Source organism: Saimiri boliviensis, chromosome 7 (genome assembly GCF_048565385.1).
Source record: "Saimiri boliviensis isolate mSaiBol1 chromosome 7, mSaiBol1.pri, whole genome shotgun sequence".
Taxonomy (NCBI): Eukaryota; Metazoa; Chordata; class Mammalia; order Primates; family Cebidae; genus Saimiri; species Saimiri boliviensis.
This window is the reverse complement of record NC_133455.1, coordinates 13,423,309-13,443,323: the sequence shown is the minus strand read 5'-3', so window position 1 is coordinate 13,443,323 and position 20,015 is coordinate 13,423,309. Positions and strand designations below refer to the sequence as shown.

At 42.8% G+C, this 20,015-nt stretch overlaps 1 protein-coding gene and 1 long non-coding RNA gene across 2 annotated transcripts in view; one reads left to right on the top strand and one right to left on the bottom strand.

Annotated features, from left to right (window-relative positions):
- CCDC60 (coiled-coil domain containing 60) overlaps positions 1-9,665 on the top strand; it is a 216,293-nt gene extending 206,628 nt beyond the window's left edge. Inside the window, exons 13-14 of the mRNA XM_003932195.2 lie at positions 440-629; positions 9,240-9,665. Of these exons, the coding sequence (XP_003932244.1) occupies positions 440-629; positions 9,240-9,341 (292 nt within the window). The 3' untranslated portion in view covers positions 9,342-9,665. The remainder of the gene's footprint in view (positions 1-439; positions 630-9,239) is intronic.
- LOC104652046 (uncharacterized) overlaps positions 1-20,015 on the bottom strand; it is a 217,943-nt gene that overhangs the window by 154,758 nt on the left and 43,170 nt on the right. The window lies entirely within an intron of this gene.

The following is a 20,015-nucleotide window of genomic DNA, read 5'->3' as shown; positions in this document are numbered from 1 at the left end:
ATAGAAAATGCACAAACAAACACATACACACACACACCATCTTAGGTGTGAGAGCCTCCTGCATTCTTGAAGACAACCCGCAGGTGTATGTACGTCCACTCCGACCTGATTAACCCTCAGAAGAGAAGTTTAGATACCAAAGTCCATTCCTTTCTTCTAACATTTCACATTGTCTGACAGAAAAATTACAAATGCATCCCTTGAAAGCACACCCTTGTTCTATTTTTTAATGAAATGCAAGTCATTCTCCATCTTTTCCTACCTCTAAAAGTAAAAACATGCCTGATCTGTGGGCCACAGAGGAAAGGCCCCCAGATAAAGAGTCCTGCTGCCCTGGAGACATCACAGAGTAGCAGAAAGAGAAAGTGGAGAGGGATGGCCAGAGGTGCTCAGATCTTCCAGCAGCTTCCTAACCTGCCCTCTCCTCTTGGAATTGAAGGTACTTTGATCTGTTGTCCAAACTGCCAGAGGATCTAAAGAACTTCCGCCCTGCCAAAAAGATCCTGGTGAAACTGCAGAAGTTTGGGGAAAACCTAGACCTGAGGATTCGACCCCACGTACTCCTGAAGGTGCTGCAGGATCTGAGGATTTGGGAACTGTGCTCCCCTGACATTGCTGTGGCTATTGAGGTAACCACCACCTCCTTTACCCCCACAGTGTTTCAGGTGTCCCCATTCCATCGCCTCTCAACATTCAGGCACTGTTTAAGTGCGGGGACACAAAGGCCGCTCCATTTATGGAGCTCATATTCTAATAGGAGAGGGATCGTCCCATTACCTGGTTGCCTAACTCCAACTGCAAGGGACATTATATTCTATGTAAATGGTACTCCCTGGAAACTCAGAGGCTTTGGAGTGGCATACAAAACGGGCGGTTATAATAAGGAGTCCTTTATCTTGCTATTAAAAGTGTGGTCCGTGGACTCCAGCAGTATGGACCTCGCCTGGATGCTTGTTAGAAATGCAGAATCACAGGCTTCAAGTCAGTCTGCTAACTCCAAGTTTAAATTTTAATGGGATTCCAGGTGTCTTGTATGCACCATACAGTTTGAGGAGCCCCGGGCATAAGTTAGAAGGGATCTACCTTAACTCAGGCAACTCAGAAGGTGACTTTTACCGTGAGACCTCAACCGTGAGAAGATGACACCATGAAGAGAAAGGGAAAGAGCAGATCGAGAAGACAGCATGTGCAAAAATCCCAAAGCAGCACATGACTTGACTTGTTGGGAGAACTCACTGGCAGTCAATGAGTGTGGAAGGAAGTGGGCAAGGAGGGCTTGGTTCACAGGGGATTAGAGAGGTCAGTCCGTGCTGACCTTTGAGGTTCAATATAAAAATTTAGGAGCCACTAAACAGTTTTCAGTAGTTGGTCACCATCATCACCAGAGGAAGTTCCTGGTGCTCTGTCAAAAGGCATCAGTGATACAAGGACTCCACAGTAAGAGGTTAGCAGAGGCTAATGAAGTCATTTATTTAATTTTATCTGATGGCCTACGTGCATTTTAACAGGGCCTTTGAGGCCTCCCTCCTGGTAAAGAAGTGACTCAAAAGGTCCAATTCTCAGGCCTTGAACAGGCTATGGAGCATTTGACATTTTCCTGCCAGGAGGGCCTTTCCACAGGATGACCTGGATGTGTTAATGAGGGCAAGGTTAAGAGTGGAAGGAGGAGGATGACCTTGTGGACAAATTTGAATGCCCAGACTATACTCCCCATGACCTATGAAGCTTCTTCAGGAAAGACTCTAGCAGGTTAGGCCAAAACTATAGGGCAACTTCCACCTGCTACTTACCGGCTATGGGGTCCAACCTCCACCTGAAGTTATGAAGGACTTGAAAAGGTAGTCCCTGCATGGGTAAAAAGAGTGCCAGGGGCTCCACTTTTATCTGAGGTGAGTCCACAGCCCTGGCTAATAAAATTTAGCATGCTCTTCTCCCAGTGAGAACATATATATATGTTGATGATATATATGATATATATATGATGTGTACCTATGTAACAAATGTGCAGGTTTGTTACATAGGTATACATGTGCCGTGGTGGTTTGCTGCACCCATAAACCCATCATCTACATTAGGCATTTCTCCTAATTCTTTCCCTCCCCTGGACCCCCACTCCTGACAGGCCCTGGTGTATGATGTTCCCCTCCCTTCGTCCATGTGTTCTCGTTGCTCAACTCCCACTTATAAGTGAGAATATGCGGCGTTTGGTTTTCTGCTTCTGTGCTAGTTTGCTGAGAATTATGGTTTCCAGTGTCATCCATGTCCCTGCAAAGGACATGAACTCATCCTTTTTTATGGTTGCATAGTATTCCATGGTGTATATGTGCTATGTTTTCTTTATATAGTCTATCATTGATGGGCATTTGGGTTGGTTGCAAGTCTTTGCTATTGTGAATAGTCTCACAATAAACATAAGTGTGCATGTGTCTTTATAGTACAATGATTTCTAATCCTTTGGGTATATACCCAGTAATGGGATTGCTGGGTCAAATGGTATTTCTGGTTCTAGATCCTTGGAGAATTGCCACACTATCTTCCACAATGGTTTAACTAATTTATACTCCCACCAACAGTGTAAAAGCATTTCTATTTCTCCACATCCTCTTCAGCATCTGTTGTTTCCTGACTTTTTAATGATTGCCATTCGAAGTGGTGTGAGATGGTATCTCATTGTGGTTTTGATTTGCATTTCTCTAGTGACCAGTAATGATGAGCCTTTTTTCATATGTGTTTTGGCCATATAAATTACTTCTTTTGAGAACAGACATATAAATGTCTGTTCATATCCTTTGCCCACTTTTTGATGGGGTTTTGTCTTGTAAATTTGTTTAAGTTTCTAGTAGATTGTGAATATAAGCCCTTTGTCAGATGGATAGATTGCAAAATTTTTCTCCCATTCCATAGGTTGCCTGTTCACTCTGATGGTAGTTTCTTTTGCTGTGTGGAAGCTCTTTAGTTTAATTAGATCTCATTTGTCAATTTTGGCTTTTGCTGCCATTGCTTTTGGTGTTTAGTCATGAAGTCTTTGCCCACGCCTATGTCCTGAATGGTATTGCCTAGGTTTTCTTCTAGGGTTTTTATGGCTTTAGGTCTTACATTTAAGTCTTTAATCCATCTGAAGTTAATTTTTGTATAAAGTGTAATGAAGGGGTCCAGTTTCAATTTTCTGCATACGGCTAGCCAGTTTTCCCAACACTATGCATTAAATAGGGAATCTTTTCCCCATTGCTTGTTTTTGTCAGCTTTGTCAAAGGTCACATGGTTTTATATGTATGAAGTTATTTCTGAGGACTCTGTTCTGTTTCATTGGACTATATATCTGTTTTGGTACCAGTACCATGCTGTTTTGGTTACTGTAGCTTTGTAGTATAGTTTGAATTCAGGTAACATGATGCCTCTAGCTTTGTTCTTTTTGCTTAGGATTGCCTTGGCTATATGGGCTCTTTTTTGGTTCCATATGAAATTTAAAGTAGTTTTTTCTAATTCTGTGAATAAAGTCAATGATATCTTAATGGAGATAGTATTGAATCTATAAATCACTTTGGTCAGTATGGCCATTTTCACAATATTGATTCTTCCTATCCATGAGCATTGAATGTCTTTCCATTTGTTTGTGTCCTCTCTTATCTCCTTGAGCAATGATTTGTAGTTCTCCTTGAAAAGGTCCTTCACCTCCCTTGTAAGTTGTATTCCTAGGTATTTAATTCTCTTTGTAGCAATTGTGAATGGGAGTTCACTCACGATTTGGCTCTCTGTTTGTCTATTATTGGTGTGTAGGAATGCTTGTGATTTTTGCATATTGATTTTGTATCCTGAGACTTTGCTGGAGTTGCTTATCAGCTTAAGGAAATTTCGGGCTACCATAATGGGGTTTTCTAAATATACAGTCATGTCATCTGCAAACAGAGACAATTTGACTTCCTCTCTTCCTATTTGAATATCCTTTATTTCTTTCTCTTGCCTGATTCCCCTGATTAGACCTTCCAATATTATGTTGAATAGGAGTGGTGAGAGAGGGCATATTTGTCTTGTACTGGTTTTCAAAGGGAATGCTTCCAGCTTTTGCCCATTCAGTATGACATTGGCTGTCGGTTTGTCATAAATAGCTCTTATTATTTTGAGATACGTTCCATCAATACCAAGTTTATTGAGAGTTTTTAGCATGAAGGGGTGTGGAATTTTATCAAAGGCCTTTTCTGCATCTATTGAGATAATCGTGGTTTTTGTCATTGGTTCTATTTGTGTGATGGATTACATTTATTGATTTGTTTATGTTGAAACAGTCTTGCATCCCAGGGATGAAGCTAGCTTGATCATGGTGGATAAGCTTTTTGATGTGTTGCTGAATTTGATTTGCCAGTATTTTATTGAAGATTTTCACATCAATATTCATCAGGAATATTGGCCTGAAATTTTCTTTTTCTTTTTTTTTTTTTTGTTGATGTTATTGTTGTTGTTGTTGTTGTTGTGTCTCTGCCAGGTTTTGGCAGATGTTGGTCTCATAAAATTAGTTAGAGAGGAATTTGTCTTTTTCTATTTTTTGAAATAGTTTCAGAAGGAATGGTACCAGCTCCTCTTTGTACTGCTGGTAGAATTCAGCTGTGAATCCATCTGGTCCTGGGTTTTTTTTGGTTGGTAGGATATTAATTACTGCCTCAATTTCAGTACTTGTTATTGATCTATTTAGGGATTGAACTTCTTCCTGGTTTAGTCTTGGGAGGGTGTGTGTGTCCAGGAATTTGTCCATTTCTTCTAGATTTTCTAGTTTATTTGCACAAAGACATTTATAGTATTCTCCAATGGTAGTTTGTATTTCTGTGGGATCAGTGGTGATATCCCTTTATCATTTTTTATTGTGTCTATTTGATTCTTCTCTCTTTTCTTCTTTATTAGTCTGGCTAGCAGACTATCTATTTTGTTAATCTTTTCAAAAAACCAGCTCCTGCACTCATTGATTTCTTGAAGAGTTTTTCATGTCTCTGTCTCCTTCTGTTCTGCTCTGATCTTAGTTATTTCTTGTCTTCTGCTAGCTTTTGAATTTGTTTGCTGTTTCTTCTCTGGTTCTTTTAATTGTGATGTTAGGGTGTCAATTTCTCCTGTGGGCATTTAGTGCTATAAACTTCCCTCTAAACACTGCTTTAGCTGTGTCCTAGAGATTCTGGTACATTGTGTTTTTGTTCTCATTGACTTCAAAGAACTTATTCATTTCTGCCTTAATTTCGTTATTTATCCAGTAGTTGTTCAGGAGCAGGTTGTTCAGTTTCCATGTAGTTGTGCAGTTCTGAGTGAGTTTCTTAATCCTGAGTTCCAACTTGATTGCACTGCAGTCTGAGAGACAGTTTGTTATGATTTCCATTCTTTTGCATTTGCTGATGAGTGTTTTACTTTTGATTATGTGGTCAATTTTAGAATATGTGTGATATGGTGCTGAGAAGAATGTATATTCTTTTTGGTTTTTTGTTTTTTGTTTTTGTTTTTTTGAGGCGGAGTTTCACACGTTACCCAGCCTGGAGTGCAATGGCACGATCTCGGCTCACCGCAACCTCTGCCTCCTGGGTTCAGGTAATTCTCCTGCCTCAGCCTCCTGAGTAGGTGAAATTACAGGCACGCACCACCATGCCCAGCTAATTTTTTGTATTTTTAGTAGAGACGGGGTTTCATCATGTTGACCAGGATGGTCTCGATCTCTTGACCTCATGATCCACCTGCCTCGGCCTCCCAAAGTGCTGGGATTACAGGCGTGAGCCACCGTGCCCTGCCAAGAATGTATATTCTGTTGATTTGGGTTGGCGAGTTCTGTAGATGTCTATTAGGTCCACTTAGTCTAGAGCTTAGTTCAAGTTCTGAATATCCTTGTTAATCTTCTGTTTCATTGATCTGTCTAATATTGACAGTGGGGTGTTAAAGTCTCCCACTATTATTGTGTGGGAGTCTAAGTCTCTTTGTAGGTCTCTAAGAACTTGCTTTATGAATCTGGGTGCTCCTGTATTGGGTGCATATATATTTAGGATTGTTAGCTCTTCTTGTTGCATTAATCCCTTTGCCATCATGTAATGCTCTTCTTTGTCTTTTTTGATCCTTGTTGGTTTAAATTCTGTTTTATCAGAGACTAGGATTGCAACTCCTGCTTTTTTTTAATGCATTCCACTTGCTTAGTAAATATTCCTCCATCCCTTTATTTTGAGCCTATGTGTGTCATTGCATGTGAGATGGGTCTCCTGAATACAGCACACTGATGGGTCTTGACTCTTGATCCAGTTTGCCAGTCTGTGTGTTTTAATTGGGGCATTTAGCCCATTTACATTTAAGGTTAATATTGCTATGAGTGAATTTGATCATGTCATTATGATGCTAGCTGGTTATTTTGCCCATTAGTTGATGCAGTTTCTTCATAGTGTCAATGGTCTTTATAATTTGGTATGTTTTTGCAGTGCCTGGTACCAGTTTCTCCTTTCTATATTTAGTGCTTCCTTCAGGAGCTCTTCTAACACAGGCATGGTGGTGACAAAATCTCTCAGCATTTACTTGTCTGTAAAGGATTTTATTTCTCCTTTATTTATGAAGCTTAGTTTGTCTGGATATGAAATTCTGGGTTGAAAATTCTTTTCTTTAAGAGTGTTGAATATTGTCCCCACTCTCTTCTGGCTTGTAGGGTTTCTGCAGAGAGATCTGCTGTTAGTCTGATGGTCTTCCCTTTGTGAGTAACCTGACCTTTCACTCTGGCTGCCCTTAACATTTTTTCCTTCATTTCAACCTTGGTGAATCTGATGATTATGTGTCTTCGGGTTGCTCTTCTCAAGGAGTATCTTTGTGGTGTTCTCTGTATTTCCTGAATTTGAATGTTAGCCTGTCTTGCTAGGTTGGGGAAGTTTTCCTGGATAATATCCTGAAGAACGTTTTCCAACTTGGTTCCCTTCTTCCTGTTACTTTCAGGTACACCAATCAAATGTAGGTTTGCTCTTTTCACATAGTCCCATATTTCTTGGGGGCTTTGATCGTTCTTTTTCATTTGTTTTCCTCTGATCTTGTCTTGACACTTTACTTCATTACGTTGATCTTCAATCTCTGATATCCTTTCTTCTACTTGATCAATTCAGCTATTGATACTTGTATGTGCTTCACAAAGTTCTCATGCTGTGTTTTTCAGCTCCGTCAGGTGATTTATGTTCTTCCGTAAACTGGTTATTCTAGTTAGCAATTCCTCTAACCTTTTTTAAAGATTCTTAGCTTCCTTGCATTGGGTTAGAACATTCTCCTTTAGTTTGGAGGAGTTTGTTATTACCCACCTTCTGAAGCCAACTTCTGTCAATTCATCAAACTTATTCTCTGTCCCATTTTGTTCCCTTGCTGGCTAGGAGTTGTGATCCTTTGTAGGAGAAGAGGCAGTCTGGTTTTTGGAATTTTCAGCCTTTTTGCACTGGTTTTTCCTCATCTCCATGGATTGATCTACCTTTGGTCTTTGATGTTGGTGACCTTCAGATGGGGTTTTTGTGTGGACATCCTTTCTGCTGATGTTGATGTTATTCCTTTCTGTTTGTTAATTTTCCTTCTAATAGTGAGGACCCTCTGCTGCAGGTCTGCTGGAGTTGGCTGGAGGTCCACTCCAGATCCTGTTTGCCTGGGTATCACCAGCAGAGGCTACAAAACAGCAAACATTGCTGCCTGTTCCTTCCTCTGGAAGCTTCATCCCAGAGGGGAACCTGCCAGATGCCAGCTATAGCTCTCCTGTATGAGGTGTCTGTTGACCCCTGCTGGGAGGTGTCTCCCAGTCAAGAGGCAAGGAGTCAGGAATCCACTTGAGTAGGCAGTCCATCCCTTAGCAGAGCTCAAGTACTGTGCTGGGAGATCCACTGCTCTCTTCAATGCCAGCAGGCAGGAACATTTAAGTCTGCTGAAGCTGCACCTACAGCTGCCCCTTCTCCCAGGTGCTCTGTTTCAGGGAGATGGGAGTTTTATCTATAAACCCCGGCCTGGAGCTGCTGCCTTTCTTTCAGAGATGGCTTGCTCAGAGAGGAGTATCTAGAGAGGGAGTCTGACTACTGGAGCTTTGCCGAGCTATGGTGGACTCCACCCAGTTTGAACTTCCTGGAGGCTTTGTTTACAAGGTGAAGGGAAAACCATGTACTCAAGCCTCAGTAATGGTGGATTCCCCTCCCCACCACCAAACTCCAGCATCCCAGGTTAACTTCAGACTGCTGTGCTGGCAGTGAGAAATTCATGCCAGCGGATCTTAGCTTGCTGGGCTCCTTGGAGGTGGGATCCACTGAGCCAGACCGCTTGGCTCCCTGGCTTCAGCCCTCTTTCTAGGGGAGTGAATGGTTCTGTCTCACTGGCATTCCAGGCACCACTGGGGTATGAAAAGAAAACTCCTACAGCTGGCTTGGTGACTGTCCAAACAGCCACCCAGTTTTGTGCTTGAAACCCAAGGCCCTGGTTGTGCAGGCACCCAAGGGAATCTCCTGGTCTTCAGACTGTGAAGACCATGGGAAAACCATAGTATCTGGGCTGGAATTCACCATTCCTGACAGCACAGTCCCTCATGACTTTCCTTGGATAGGGGAGGGAGTTCCCTGACCCCTGCCCCTCCTGGTTGAGGCAATGCCCCACCCAGCTTTGGCTCACTCTCCATGGGCTACACCCACTGTCTAACCAGTCCCAGTGAGATGAGATGAGTACCTCAGTTGGAAATGTAGAAATCACTCACCTTTTGTGTTGATCTGACTGGGAGCTGCAGACCAGAGCTGTTCCTGTTCAGCCATCTTGCCAGCCACCCAACATCACAGAACTTCTAATAACCTGGATGTGGGGGTCTACATGAAACTCTGTCTTTTGTGTGTCTTAAACACACAGGAAAGCAAGCCCATAGCTGTTGCCAACTCTCAAAGGGATCTACAAACCAAAAATGTTTAGAGACAAAAGACTTTTTGAAAAGATGTTAAGGAGTGGAAAAGAAAGTAAAATGCAGATAGCTGGGCTTTCCTGCCCTCCCCAAATTTCCTTGCATCAGTAGCAATAAGAAGGGGCTTAAAATTATCCTGCTGAGCCAGGAAGCTGGAAAGATATCCTCTTCCCCAAAGGACCACTTCAATCTGATGCTCTAAGCATTATGAATGCCTGAATGGTATTCCTGGGGCCACCAGTCTCAACCACAAATCTTCCAGGATCTTGAGGGGAGGAAGAGAAAGTGGAGTCTACTTTTTAGACCAAATTCTAAGATTGCCGCTGTGTCTGCCCCACAGTTTGTGCGAGAACACATCATCCATATGCCTCAAGAGGATTACATCAACTGGCTGCAGAACCGGATCAACATACCCATCGGGCCCTACAGCACCCTGACGTAGGCTGGGCCTGGGTTGACCAGCTGTTGCGGTGGAGGAGGGTTTACCTATATCACGCTCCTGTATCCTTCCTGTGTTCCTGCCTCCTGACTACCCTCATGGATGCTCTTTATGGATGACCCTCTATAGTAGGGTCATCTGGAGACTGACTTCCTGCAACATTTTAAAGGGGGATGGTCCCAGGTGGCCTTCCCCTCAATTCTACACCCCAGACACAACCTACAGTCTCTTTTCTTCAATGGTCCAACCTGAATCTACCTCCTTCCTCTTCAGATTCCTTTACCCTATTTATCTTCCTCAAATACTGGAGAATAAAATTGAACTGAATGTTTGATGTCTGTCTGGAAAGAGTTGGGGCCATGGAATTCAGGTGTGGTATTTGGATCCTAATAACAATAGTTACCATTTATTGAGACCCAGTGCTGAGTGCTTTACCTAAATAATACCATTTCAGTCTCATGATAACTTGGTTAAGCACTGATATTAGCTTAATTTCACACTGATTAAGCTAAAGCATATTTCTCAATATTATATATATACTGCGTTGGATGGGTGGCTGGATGGATGGTTTGATGGATGGATGGAGGGGTAGATGGGTGGATGGGTGGATGGGTGGATGGGTGGGTGGGGAGATGTGTGGATGGATAGATAGATGGATGGATGGATGGATGGTTGCATGGTTAGATGAATGGATGGATGGACGGACAGATGGATGGATGGATGGATGGATGAATGGTGGATGAATGGATCGATGGATGGATGGATTGATGGCACATTCCCTAACAAGGCAATAGTATGCAAGAAAATTTCAGCCTTGAGTCCTCGTATGTTTTCTGTTGGTCTTAGTTACAGGAAGGAAGCTTATCTTCCTATCATCTCAAAATGTGTGTGGACTCATAACCTCTTTTTTCATCTTGGTCTTATGCTCATCTACATTCTCACTAAGTTATAGGAACTGTAGGCATTTTAATTCCCTTAGTGATGGCCATGCTGCATTAACAATTGGACAGCTGGACTTGATTGGCTCTTGTGCCTGGATTATCAGAGCCTTTGTGTAGGCTGGACTTGAACCTCTCTCTCTCTGGCAATCTAAAAGTGGGGAGGAGAGTTAAATTCAAATTACTCTTCAGTCTAAGCATATCACACGTATCCATTCACCTATTCAGTCATTTATTCATTCAATGAATATTTATTGAGAGCCCAATATGCACCAACCAAGTCCCAGGTGCTGAAGATACAGCAATGAACAAGGCAGACAAGTCCCTGTTCCATGGAGTTTGTCACTTTTTTTAATTTCTTCTTTTTTGACACATGGTCCAAGATGAGATCACGGAGTCTGCATAAAACCAGAGAAGTCAATAAAATGCCACAGGGAGGGCCGAGGGATTATGTAACATCACACGTCCCTCCACAGAGATACCCTATGGTTAACAGTAAACCTTGAAAAACTATTCAGGCTACAAAGGTGAGATACACTCTGCAAGGAAACTACAAAATGAAGAGACCCTACAGGTCTCTGTATTAAATAGGAATTTGCATGAGGGAGGAGCAGAGAAGAAAGAAGGAGAACCTAACAAGGAGAAAAACAGGACAGAGGAGACAGGGGAGGAAAAGGGAGCTGAGTTACGGGAGGGTAGAGGGAACTGTGGGAGAAAACCAATCGGGGTGGGGTGAGGGGAGCAGGGCAGGGCTGGCTGGTGGGTCTCTAAGAACTACAACGCAAACCAGCCCCTCCACTTCATCCTTCTGGACCTTTAGTAGTTTCTGTTACACACTCAACTGTCTTCTGTGGGCAATGTTTTGAGGACATAAAGAAAAGGGGCTGTGTTCTACATCTGGGTTGCTCAGGGCAGGAAAGGGGGCTTGAGGTACTCAGATCCTGAACAGTTAAGAGTTCAGAGCCTGGCAAGGTGGTTCAGGCCTATAATACCAGTGTTTTTGGAGGCCAAGGTGAGAGAATCCTTTGAGGCCAAGAGTTCAACACCATCCTGGGCAACATAGTAAGACCCCATCTCTACAGAATAAAATTGTTCTTAAAATTAGCCAGTGGTACCACCTGTTGTCCCAGCTACTCAGAAGGCTGAGGCAGGAGGATCGCTTGAACCCAGGAGGTCCAGAGTGCAGTGAGCCATGATCACGCCACTGTACCCTAGTCTGAGCAAAAGAGCAAGACCCTACCTAAAAAAAAAAAAAAAAAAAAAAAAAAAAAAAAAAAAAAAAAAAAAACAGTGTAGTAGGAACTGGATGTCAAAACTATAGAGACTGCTACTACATGAGCTCTCAAGGTTTATAGAAAACTTAAACAGACATTTGGCTTCTCACTAGACATGGGACAGGAACCCAACCAAATTGAAATATACCTCAAATGTCAGGTGACCATCACAGCTGACATTTAATTACACTAAATCATCAGTGCAATGGTGGCAAATTAAAACAAGTACAAAAAGATCCCAGTGGACACGAGGGAAGGGAGCACTAACTCATACTTGAGATGTCAGGAAAGGCTTTTGAGAGGAAGTGATTGATACCTCTAAGATGAGCTAGTTAGCCAGAAAGAGATGGGTAGGCATATAAGGAGGGAAGAAAAAAATGTTCCAGGTAGAAGGAACAGCATGTGCAAAGGCCAAGAGGCAAAAATAAGCTTAATTTGTCATTTGAGGACCTAAACAGAAGTCCAGCTGGGTCATATTTTGAATTGGGGGTACAGGACAGAGAAAGGGAGGAGGAAGGTCGGGGAGGTAAGTAGAAGCCAGATCTTTTAGATACCTTATAGGCCACGTTAGGAAGTTTGGACTTTATCTTCCTGGAAATAGGAATCCACGGAAGGATTTTGAAGAAGGGAATAATTACATTTGCTTTTGGGGGCAGGGAAATGGCACCCACAAGGAAGAGGGAGGTACGATGAGGCTGTGGCAGCGATTGTGGGGAGAGCAATGGTGGTGGAGATGGGGTGAAGATACTCATTGAAAAGATATTTGAACAGTAGAATCAACAGAACTTGGTGTGACTGATTATAAGTAAGGGGTGGGAGGGCAGGAATATAAGGAATCATGAGTGGAAGGTGATGCCTTCAATGTACCAGGAGAAGAGGAAGAAAAGAATTTCATAATGAGAAGGTGAAGAATTATGTTTTAAGCATATTGAATTGGAGATGCCTGAGGGGCAGTCAGGTAGGGGGAATGCATAACTCAGGAGAGAAGGCTGCACGGGAGACAGAAACATAGCATCAACATCCCCTAGGTCAAGATGGTCAAAGGAAGAAAAGGGAAGAAAGGCAAGGAGAGGAGAGGAGAGAGGGGGTCTCCAGGACAGAATAACAAAAAGCATCAAGAAGCCTACTCACAAAATACCATTTACTGGCTGGATGCAATAGCTCAAGCCTATAATCCCAGCACTTTGGGAAGCCAAGGTGGGCGGATCATCTGAGGTCAGGAGTTCGAGACCAGCCTGACCAACATGGTGAAGCCCTGTCTTTATTAAAAATACAAAAATTAGCTGGATGTGGTGGTGCATGCCCGCCATCCCAGTACTCAAGAGGCTGAGGCAGGAGAATCCTTGAACCCGGGAGGTGAAGGTTGTAGTGAGCCAAGATCACGGCGTTGCACACCAGCCTGGGTGACAGCCTGAGAGACTCTGTCTCAAAAGAAATAAAAAATTAGGAAAATAACATTTACCGAAGGGCTGCTTTGTTCTAGACTTCTTGCAAAATGCTTGGCATGTATGATCTCATTCCATCTTCACAAGCCTGCAGAGAAGGGCTCTTGTCTCCTTCCTGTTTGGCAGATGATGAAATGGAGGCTCTGAGAAGTGTTTTGTACGAATATCCAGCTGACTATGAACCCCCTCTCTCCAACCCTTCCCTCCAACCTGCAGCCCCCTCTTCTACGAAACAAGGAGGTCACGAGAGTTATTGTGCTTTTGGAATTGAACTCATCTAATGAGGAGGCTCTCAGGAATTGTATTAGCTCACGTTTGTACTGTATTCCACAGTTTCCAGAGTGCCTTGTCCAGTATTACCTTATTCGGTGCTCACAGCATCCCTCTGAAGTGGACCTTATTATAATCCCCATTTTACAAAGAAGGATATCGAGACTTAAGACTGCCCAATCGTCATATAGCAGGTAAGTAGCAAAGCCAAATCTGGATGGAAGTCTGTCTGTCCCAGTCGGGGCAATATGAAATTCCAAGACTTACTCCGCCCTTCCACGTGGCAGTTTCTGAGCCTATTTCTCAGAGCTGTAGCTCCATCTAGTGGCCTTTATCAGTATTACTTCCCCCCAGCCCTCCCAACAGAATGTCACTTTCCTGCCAAAAAAAAAGAAAACGGCACCAACAAGACCTAGTCTGCTTAGACGAGGAGTGTTTACTCAAACAAGGGAAGACCTTTCACTACAAAAATAGACTGGGGACTAGGACGAGTCGACACATCCCCTCTCAGCTTCCAGGTTCTAAGAAGAGCCACAGGAAGAATTTTTTTTTGCTTGTCAGCCTCTCCATAGACGTCTTAATTGAGCACCTACCAGGTGCTGGGTCCCAAGGAGTCACTATACCAAGCTCTGACCAAGCCATCTGAGTTGTTAACATGAGAATTTTCAAAGCTATATGGACCCTAGAGAAGCTCTTTTCTATAAAACACGGGATATTAAATATCTGCTGCATGTTCTTTATATATATATAGTCCTTTAAAGGTGTAAAAACCATTTGTAAATTAAAAGTCATACAGAAAGAGACCACAGACCAGATTAGGGCCATGAGTCATTGTTTGCTGATCCCTGCTTCAGGATAAATTTCAGAGTGAAGAGGAATGTTCTAGGCTCCCCCAAAAAACAGACGAGCAGGACTAATGAACATAATATGGCAAATATATAGACGAAGGGGATTTTGGCACTACTCAGAATAGTTTCTGTCATTTTTGTGGAAAAGACATGTATGCAGAAATCCTAGCAGTGCAAAAGGATATGAACTAAGTAGTGAGTATCCCTCCCCCTCCAACTCTCAGACCCCATTTCTGTGTACGGAGGCTCTCACACTGTACCCAGTTAACTTGTATATCTTTCCAGGAATATTCTTTGCATGTACAAGCAAAACATTTCTAATTAATTAATTAAAATGAAGCATTTACTGTGTGCTTACTGTATACCACACATTATTCTAAGTGCTTTGCATTCAATTATAGTTTATCCTTACAACAGCTCTATCAGGTAGATATCACTCTGACCCCCTACTTTATTCTGGAGGAAACAGGGGTGTAGAAAGTTGAGAAACCTGCCCAAGGCTACATAATTTGGGTAGGTAACGTTTTTTCTTTTTAACAGATATCGTCAGCTTAGTATACAAACTTCTGCATTAATTTGCTATGCTGGTAGTCATTTCACTTCCTATCTTCCTACTTTATATGAAGGAGGAAAGAAGCTGAAGTTTCATACCAGTGCATTAAAATCAAGAGCCAGACTGTTGTTATCGCCCTGCCTTGACATTTCTTTTAAAAGTTCGCCGGTAAGGGAGGACTGGACCAAAAGCTATGAACAATTGTAGAGACCGATATCAAAATAAAAGCCCAAGCTAATGTCAAAACAACGCCTGCATCACTTCCCTCTTTACCCAGTACTGCTCATTTGAGTCCCTGAGCCGCACCTGCATGGCTGAGATTGAGTGTCCTTCCCTGTTTTGGGATCTGGAGGTAGCCAGGGGAAGTCAGATAAAGATAATGTAGAGTAAGAATTTAATAAAAGTGAAAATTTTCTAAGTGCCTTATGCTAGGCACTACATAATTCATATGCCTTTGCTGGTGGATTCCTTGTAATTACCCTGTGAAGCTAGCATTATGCTTGTTCACATTTGCAGATGACAGAAAATTGAGGCTAAAGAAGGTGAAGTGGCTTGCCCAAGTCACATGCCTTCAAGCAATTAATTCAGAGTTCAAATCCTGGTTGTCTTGAGATTGTGCAAGATTGTTTTAACCACATTACACTGCCTCTCTACTTAGAAGATCTTGTTTTGGGGTCCAAATTGATCATCTTTTGGTGCGAGAACCAGAGCTAGAGCTTTAGTGACAATAAAATTTAGAAACTGTTTATATTTTTGAGGAGTATTCACATAGATTAGCACCATGTGATCTTCAAAGCAATCCTCTGAGATGTGCAAAGAAAATCTCACCTGCATTTTGAAGACATGACACACCTAGTAACTTGAGATTTGGGTCTGGCTATTTAACTCTCAAGCTTTCTCCGCCACACTGCCCTGGGACAAAGGAACCACACTAGTGAACAGTGGAGAGGAGACAAACTCCTTTCTGGCTAGTCTCAAAATAGCTCTGAACTTTTTTTGTTTACTTATTATCTGTCTTACCAACTAGATTTCGCCTTAATGAGGGCAAGAACTACATCTGCTTTATTTGTCATTGTAGTCCCAGAACTTCTCATAACATTTCTGGGATCAACTAAATGAATGGATGCATGGATGCATAGTTGCATGGATGGATGGATGGATAGATAGATGGCTGCATGGATGGAAGCACAGATGCATGGATAGATGGATGAATGGATGGATGAATGCATGGCTGCACACATGGATGGATGGATGGATGGATGGATGCATGGATAGATGGATGGATGGATGGATGGATGTATGGATGGATGGATGGATGCATGGATGGATGGATGCATGCATGCATGGAAGGGTGGATAGATGCATGGCTACATGCATGGATGGATGGATGGATGGATGGATGGGTGGGTGGGTGCATGGATGGATGGATGCATGGATGCATGGATGGATAGATAGATGGATGGATGCATGGCTGCATGCATACCTGGATGGGTGGATGGATGCATGGCTGCATGCATGGATGGACAGTTGAGTGGATAAATGGATGCATAGTTGAGTGGATGGATGGATGGATGGATGGATGGATGGATGGATGGATGGAAAGATAGATGGATGGATGACTGAGAGAAACTAAAAGAAGCCATCACAGGGTTAGATTCATCAGAATTCTTCAGATCCCCACTGCCTTCTAGGAAATTGAGATGTCCAGAAGGCTGGCATATATGTGAGACTGCCCATCCTGGCAAAGGTGGAGTCTGATCGTGTAAGAAATAAACTCACAGTTCAGTGTCCTAAGGCAAGGCCAGCACAAACAGTTCCCTCAATGACCCAACAGATTGGTAAGAATAGAACGGAGGCATTCCTTTGACCTTAGACTTTTAAAGGTAAAAAGCCTACTTTCAGAGCTTGGGGCAGGTTTTCTATTAAACATCACAGAGCTAGTCCATTCCATCACATGCCTTAAGCTGGCAAATTCCCGCATCCTTTGCCCCAATCCACTTTTCATGTTCTGATGAACAGGCTCTCCCACTTGCCTTTTGGGACTATATCCTTCACCATGGATGCTATTCAATGGCCATTTCCCATTCTTCTTTTGTGAGGAGTCCTGATTTTGTTCAAGTGTCTACCCTCCCCATGTGAATCAGGATAAAACTTGATTGGTCTAAATCTATATTGGCAATTCCATTCTCCATGCTAGGATTGATTTATAAGTGGTCATGTGACCCCAGGTTTGCAAGAAGAGGTTCCTGAGAAAGGTTTCTTTCTTCTTAAAAACAAACACAGAGGAAACTAGTCCTTCTCCTGGAAGTTATCTTCACTAAATTGTGCAGGCATCTTGCTGCCAACAAGGGGAAGATTCACCTTGGCTGGAACTTTTTGAAGTGAGATGATACAACCTTCATTGTCCAAAGCAGTTGAGTCTGGGTGTTCTGCTACTTGACGCTGAAAATACTGTTACAGGAACCCATAACAATATCACTCTCACTCCTCTCCCTTAACCAACATCTGCTCTTTTGATAGCTATTTGAATGATAACTCCCTCTTCTGCAAATCTCAGAGAAAGCCTTTGACTCTTTCAAGTAAGATGTCATCATGCCAAAGAGAACCCAGATTTATCATATTTAGGACTCCACAAAAAGGCAGCAGTGTGTCTTGCAAACAGCAACATTAACTCTGCTAAAACGTTCCCAAAGATGTGAAACTCAGGGGTCACCAAGGAGTTGGGAGTAAGGCACAGAACATAAGGCCCTTCATGAGGCAAAGACATCTTCATCTCCAAAGTCAAAATAATCTATGAACAGGGGTGAAAAAGAAAAACTGGTGACTGGGGAAGATTTCCAACACTGGTTTTAAGGTGTTCATGGGAACAGGTGTGTGAAGGAGGTGAAGCATAGTTCATATTGATTAGACAGTAAGTCCTGGAGGTAACAAGTGGGAGAAGGGGCCGGAAGAAGGGCTGCAGTTTGATGGGTGAAGGTAGGAAACTCACAAAGTGTTTGAGCCAGGCAAGACCTTGTCATCTATCTGAGCTTGCATATCATTGAGTACCTTTCATGCTCCAGATTATTTGAGAGATGCCAGAGGTATAAAGATAGCCTCTGTCCTCCAAAGGTTACATAGTGGTGCTATAGTGCAATGGTTAAAAGAAAATGTTTAGGTGTCAAACCGAAAAAGTTCAGACCCTAGTTATGCTCTCATTGGCTGTATGACCTTGAAAGCTATCTTCACTTCTATGTATCTCATCTGTAAAATGGGAACACCACTAAAGAGTCAATGAGATACACTAGGCTGGGCTTGGTGGCTCATGCCTGTAATCCCAACACTATGGGAGGCCAAGGTGGGCAAATCACTTGAGGTCAGGAGTTCAAGACCAGCCTAGCCAACATGGGGAAACCCCCTCTTTACTAAAAATACAAAAATTAGCTAGGAGTGGCGGCAAGCACCTGTAATCCCAGCTACTCTGGAGGCTGAGGCAGGAGAATTGCTTGAACCCAGGAGGCAGAGGTTATAATGATCCAAGATCATACCACTGGACTCCAGCCTGGATGACAGAGTGAGACTCTATCTCAAAAAAAAAAAAAAAAATCAATGAGATAGCCTGTGTAAAGCATCCGGCTTACAGTAAGAACTCAATACATCTTAGCTATCACAGCAGCGGCAGAGAAAGATGGAGCAAGAAAGACACCACCCCAGTCTGGCAAGTCAAAGAATGCACATTAGCCAATTGCTTTATACGCAAGCAATAGAATCTGATTCTGGCTAATTTAACTCTGAGTCTTTACATAACTGCCTCTGAGAACATAAAAATCTAATTGCACAGCTTAAGTCACATGATCACATCCTCACCTAAAAAAAAAGGCTGAGAAAGCAAATATCTGGATATTTTGACTTTTATAATAGGAGAAATACTAATCTCATAGACTGAAAGTTTGCCAAGAAAAGGAAAAGGACTCAGATGCTAGTCACAAAAAAAAAAAAAAAAAAAAAAAAAAAAAAAAAAAAAAATGTCCTCTGGAGAAGGCTTCCTGGAAGAAGTAACAGATGAGTTGAAACCAATCCATATCCTACATTTTACCAATGAAGAAACTCTTCCAAAGTCACCAGCTTTGGGAGGAAAAGAAAGGAAAGAAGGGCTGGGAATAGGGGACAGTCGGGTTCAGGAGGAGACCCCACAAGAGACGTCCTCTCTCTGACAGGCTGAGAGAGGAAGAGGTTGAAAGCCTCGGCTGGAGTTGGCGTTGGGTCCAGAAGTGGTGGCAGCAGAGCAGACAGGGAATATTAGCGATTAGTGAGAAGTTGGGATCCAGCACCGAGGACTGGTGTGTCTTAAAGAATTGGCTTGGTCTTTATCCCCCATTTCCAGGAGGGAGCCTCTAAACCCTTAGAAGTTCCTGAGTGAGAAGAATTTCTTTGTTATTCATGGTGGGCCCCTCAGACACCCCTGAGTTTATGCTAATGAGGTGATCCACAGTGGGTCTCTAGATAGTTTTATGCTGGAAGCTGAATATGCCAGAAAGACCAACAATGTTATTAGCGAGTTGGGGTTCTTAATCGTGTTATATCCTTTCATCCTCCTGTGCTCTGAGGACAGAAGGATGGTTGGGAGTGGAGTTCAATCACACAGCCATTGAGTCAACCGAGCGTATCTACATGATGAAGCCCTAATCAAAACTCTGAACATCTGAAACTCCAGTGAGCTTCCCTATTTGATAATCATATATCGATATTCTGAAGACATGGAAGCGCCATATTTTGGACTCACCCAGACTCACTCTGCGTTACTCGTTTTTTGGTTTTTTTGGTTTTTTTGAGGTGGAGTTTCGCTCTTTGTTACCCAGGCTGGAGTGCAATGGTGCGATTTCGGCTCACCTCCACCTCCCGGGTTCAAGCAATTCTCCTACCTCAGCCTCCCGAGTAGCTGGGACTACAGGCACACGCCACCATACCCAGCTATTTTTTGTATTTTTAGTAGAGACGGGGTTTCACCATGTTGACCAGGATGGTCTCGATCTCTTGACCTCGTGATCCACCCGCCTCGGCCTCCCAAAGTGCTGGGATTATAGGCTTGAGCCACCGCACCAGGCCCCACTCTGTGTTACTCTTAATTTGGATCATCTTGATTTATATCCTTTATAATAATATTATAATCATATATATCATACTGTGTTGAGTCCTGTGGGTTGTTCTGTCTTATACACAGATAAGAACTCAGCAAAATATGATATGCAGGATAGTGAATTCTGAGACTTTGCTGAAGTTGCTTATCATCTTCAGGAGATTTTGGGCTGGGACAATGGGTTCTTCTAAATATACAATCATGTCGTCGTCTGCAAATAGAGACAGTTTGAC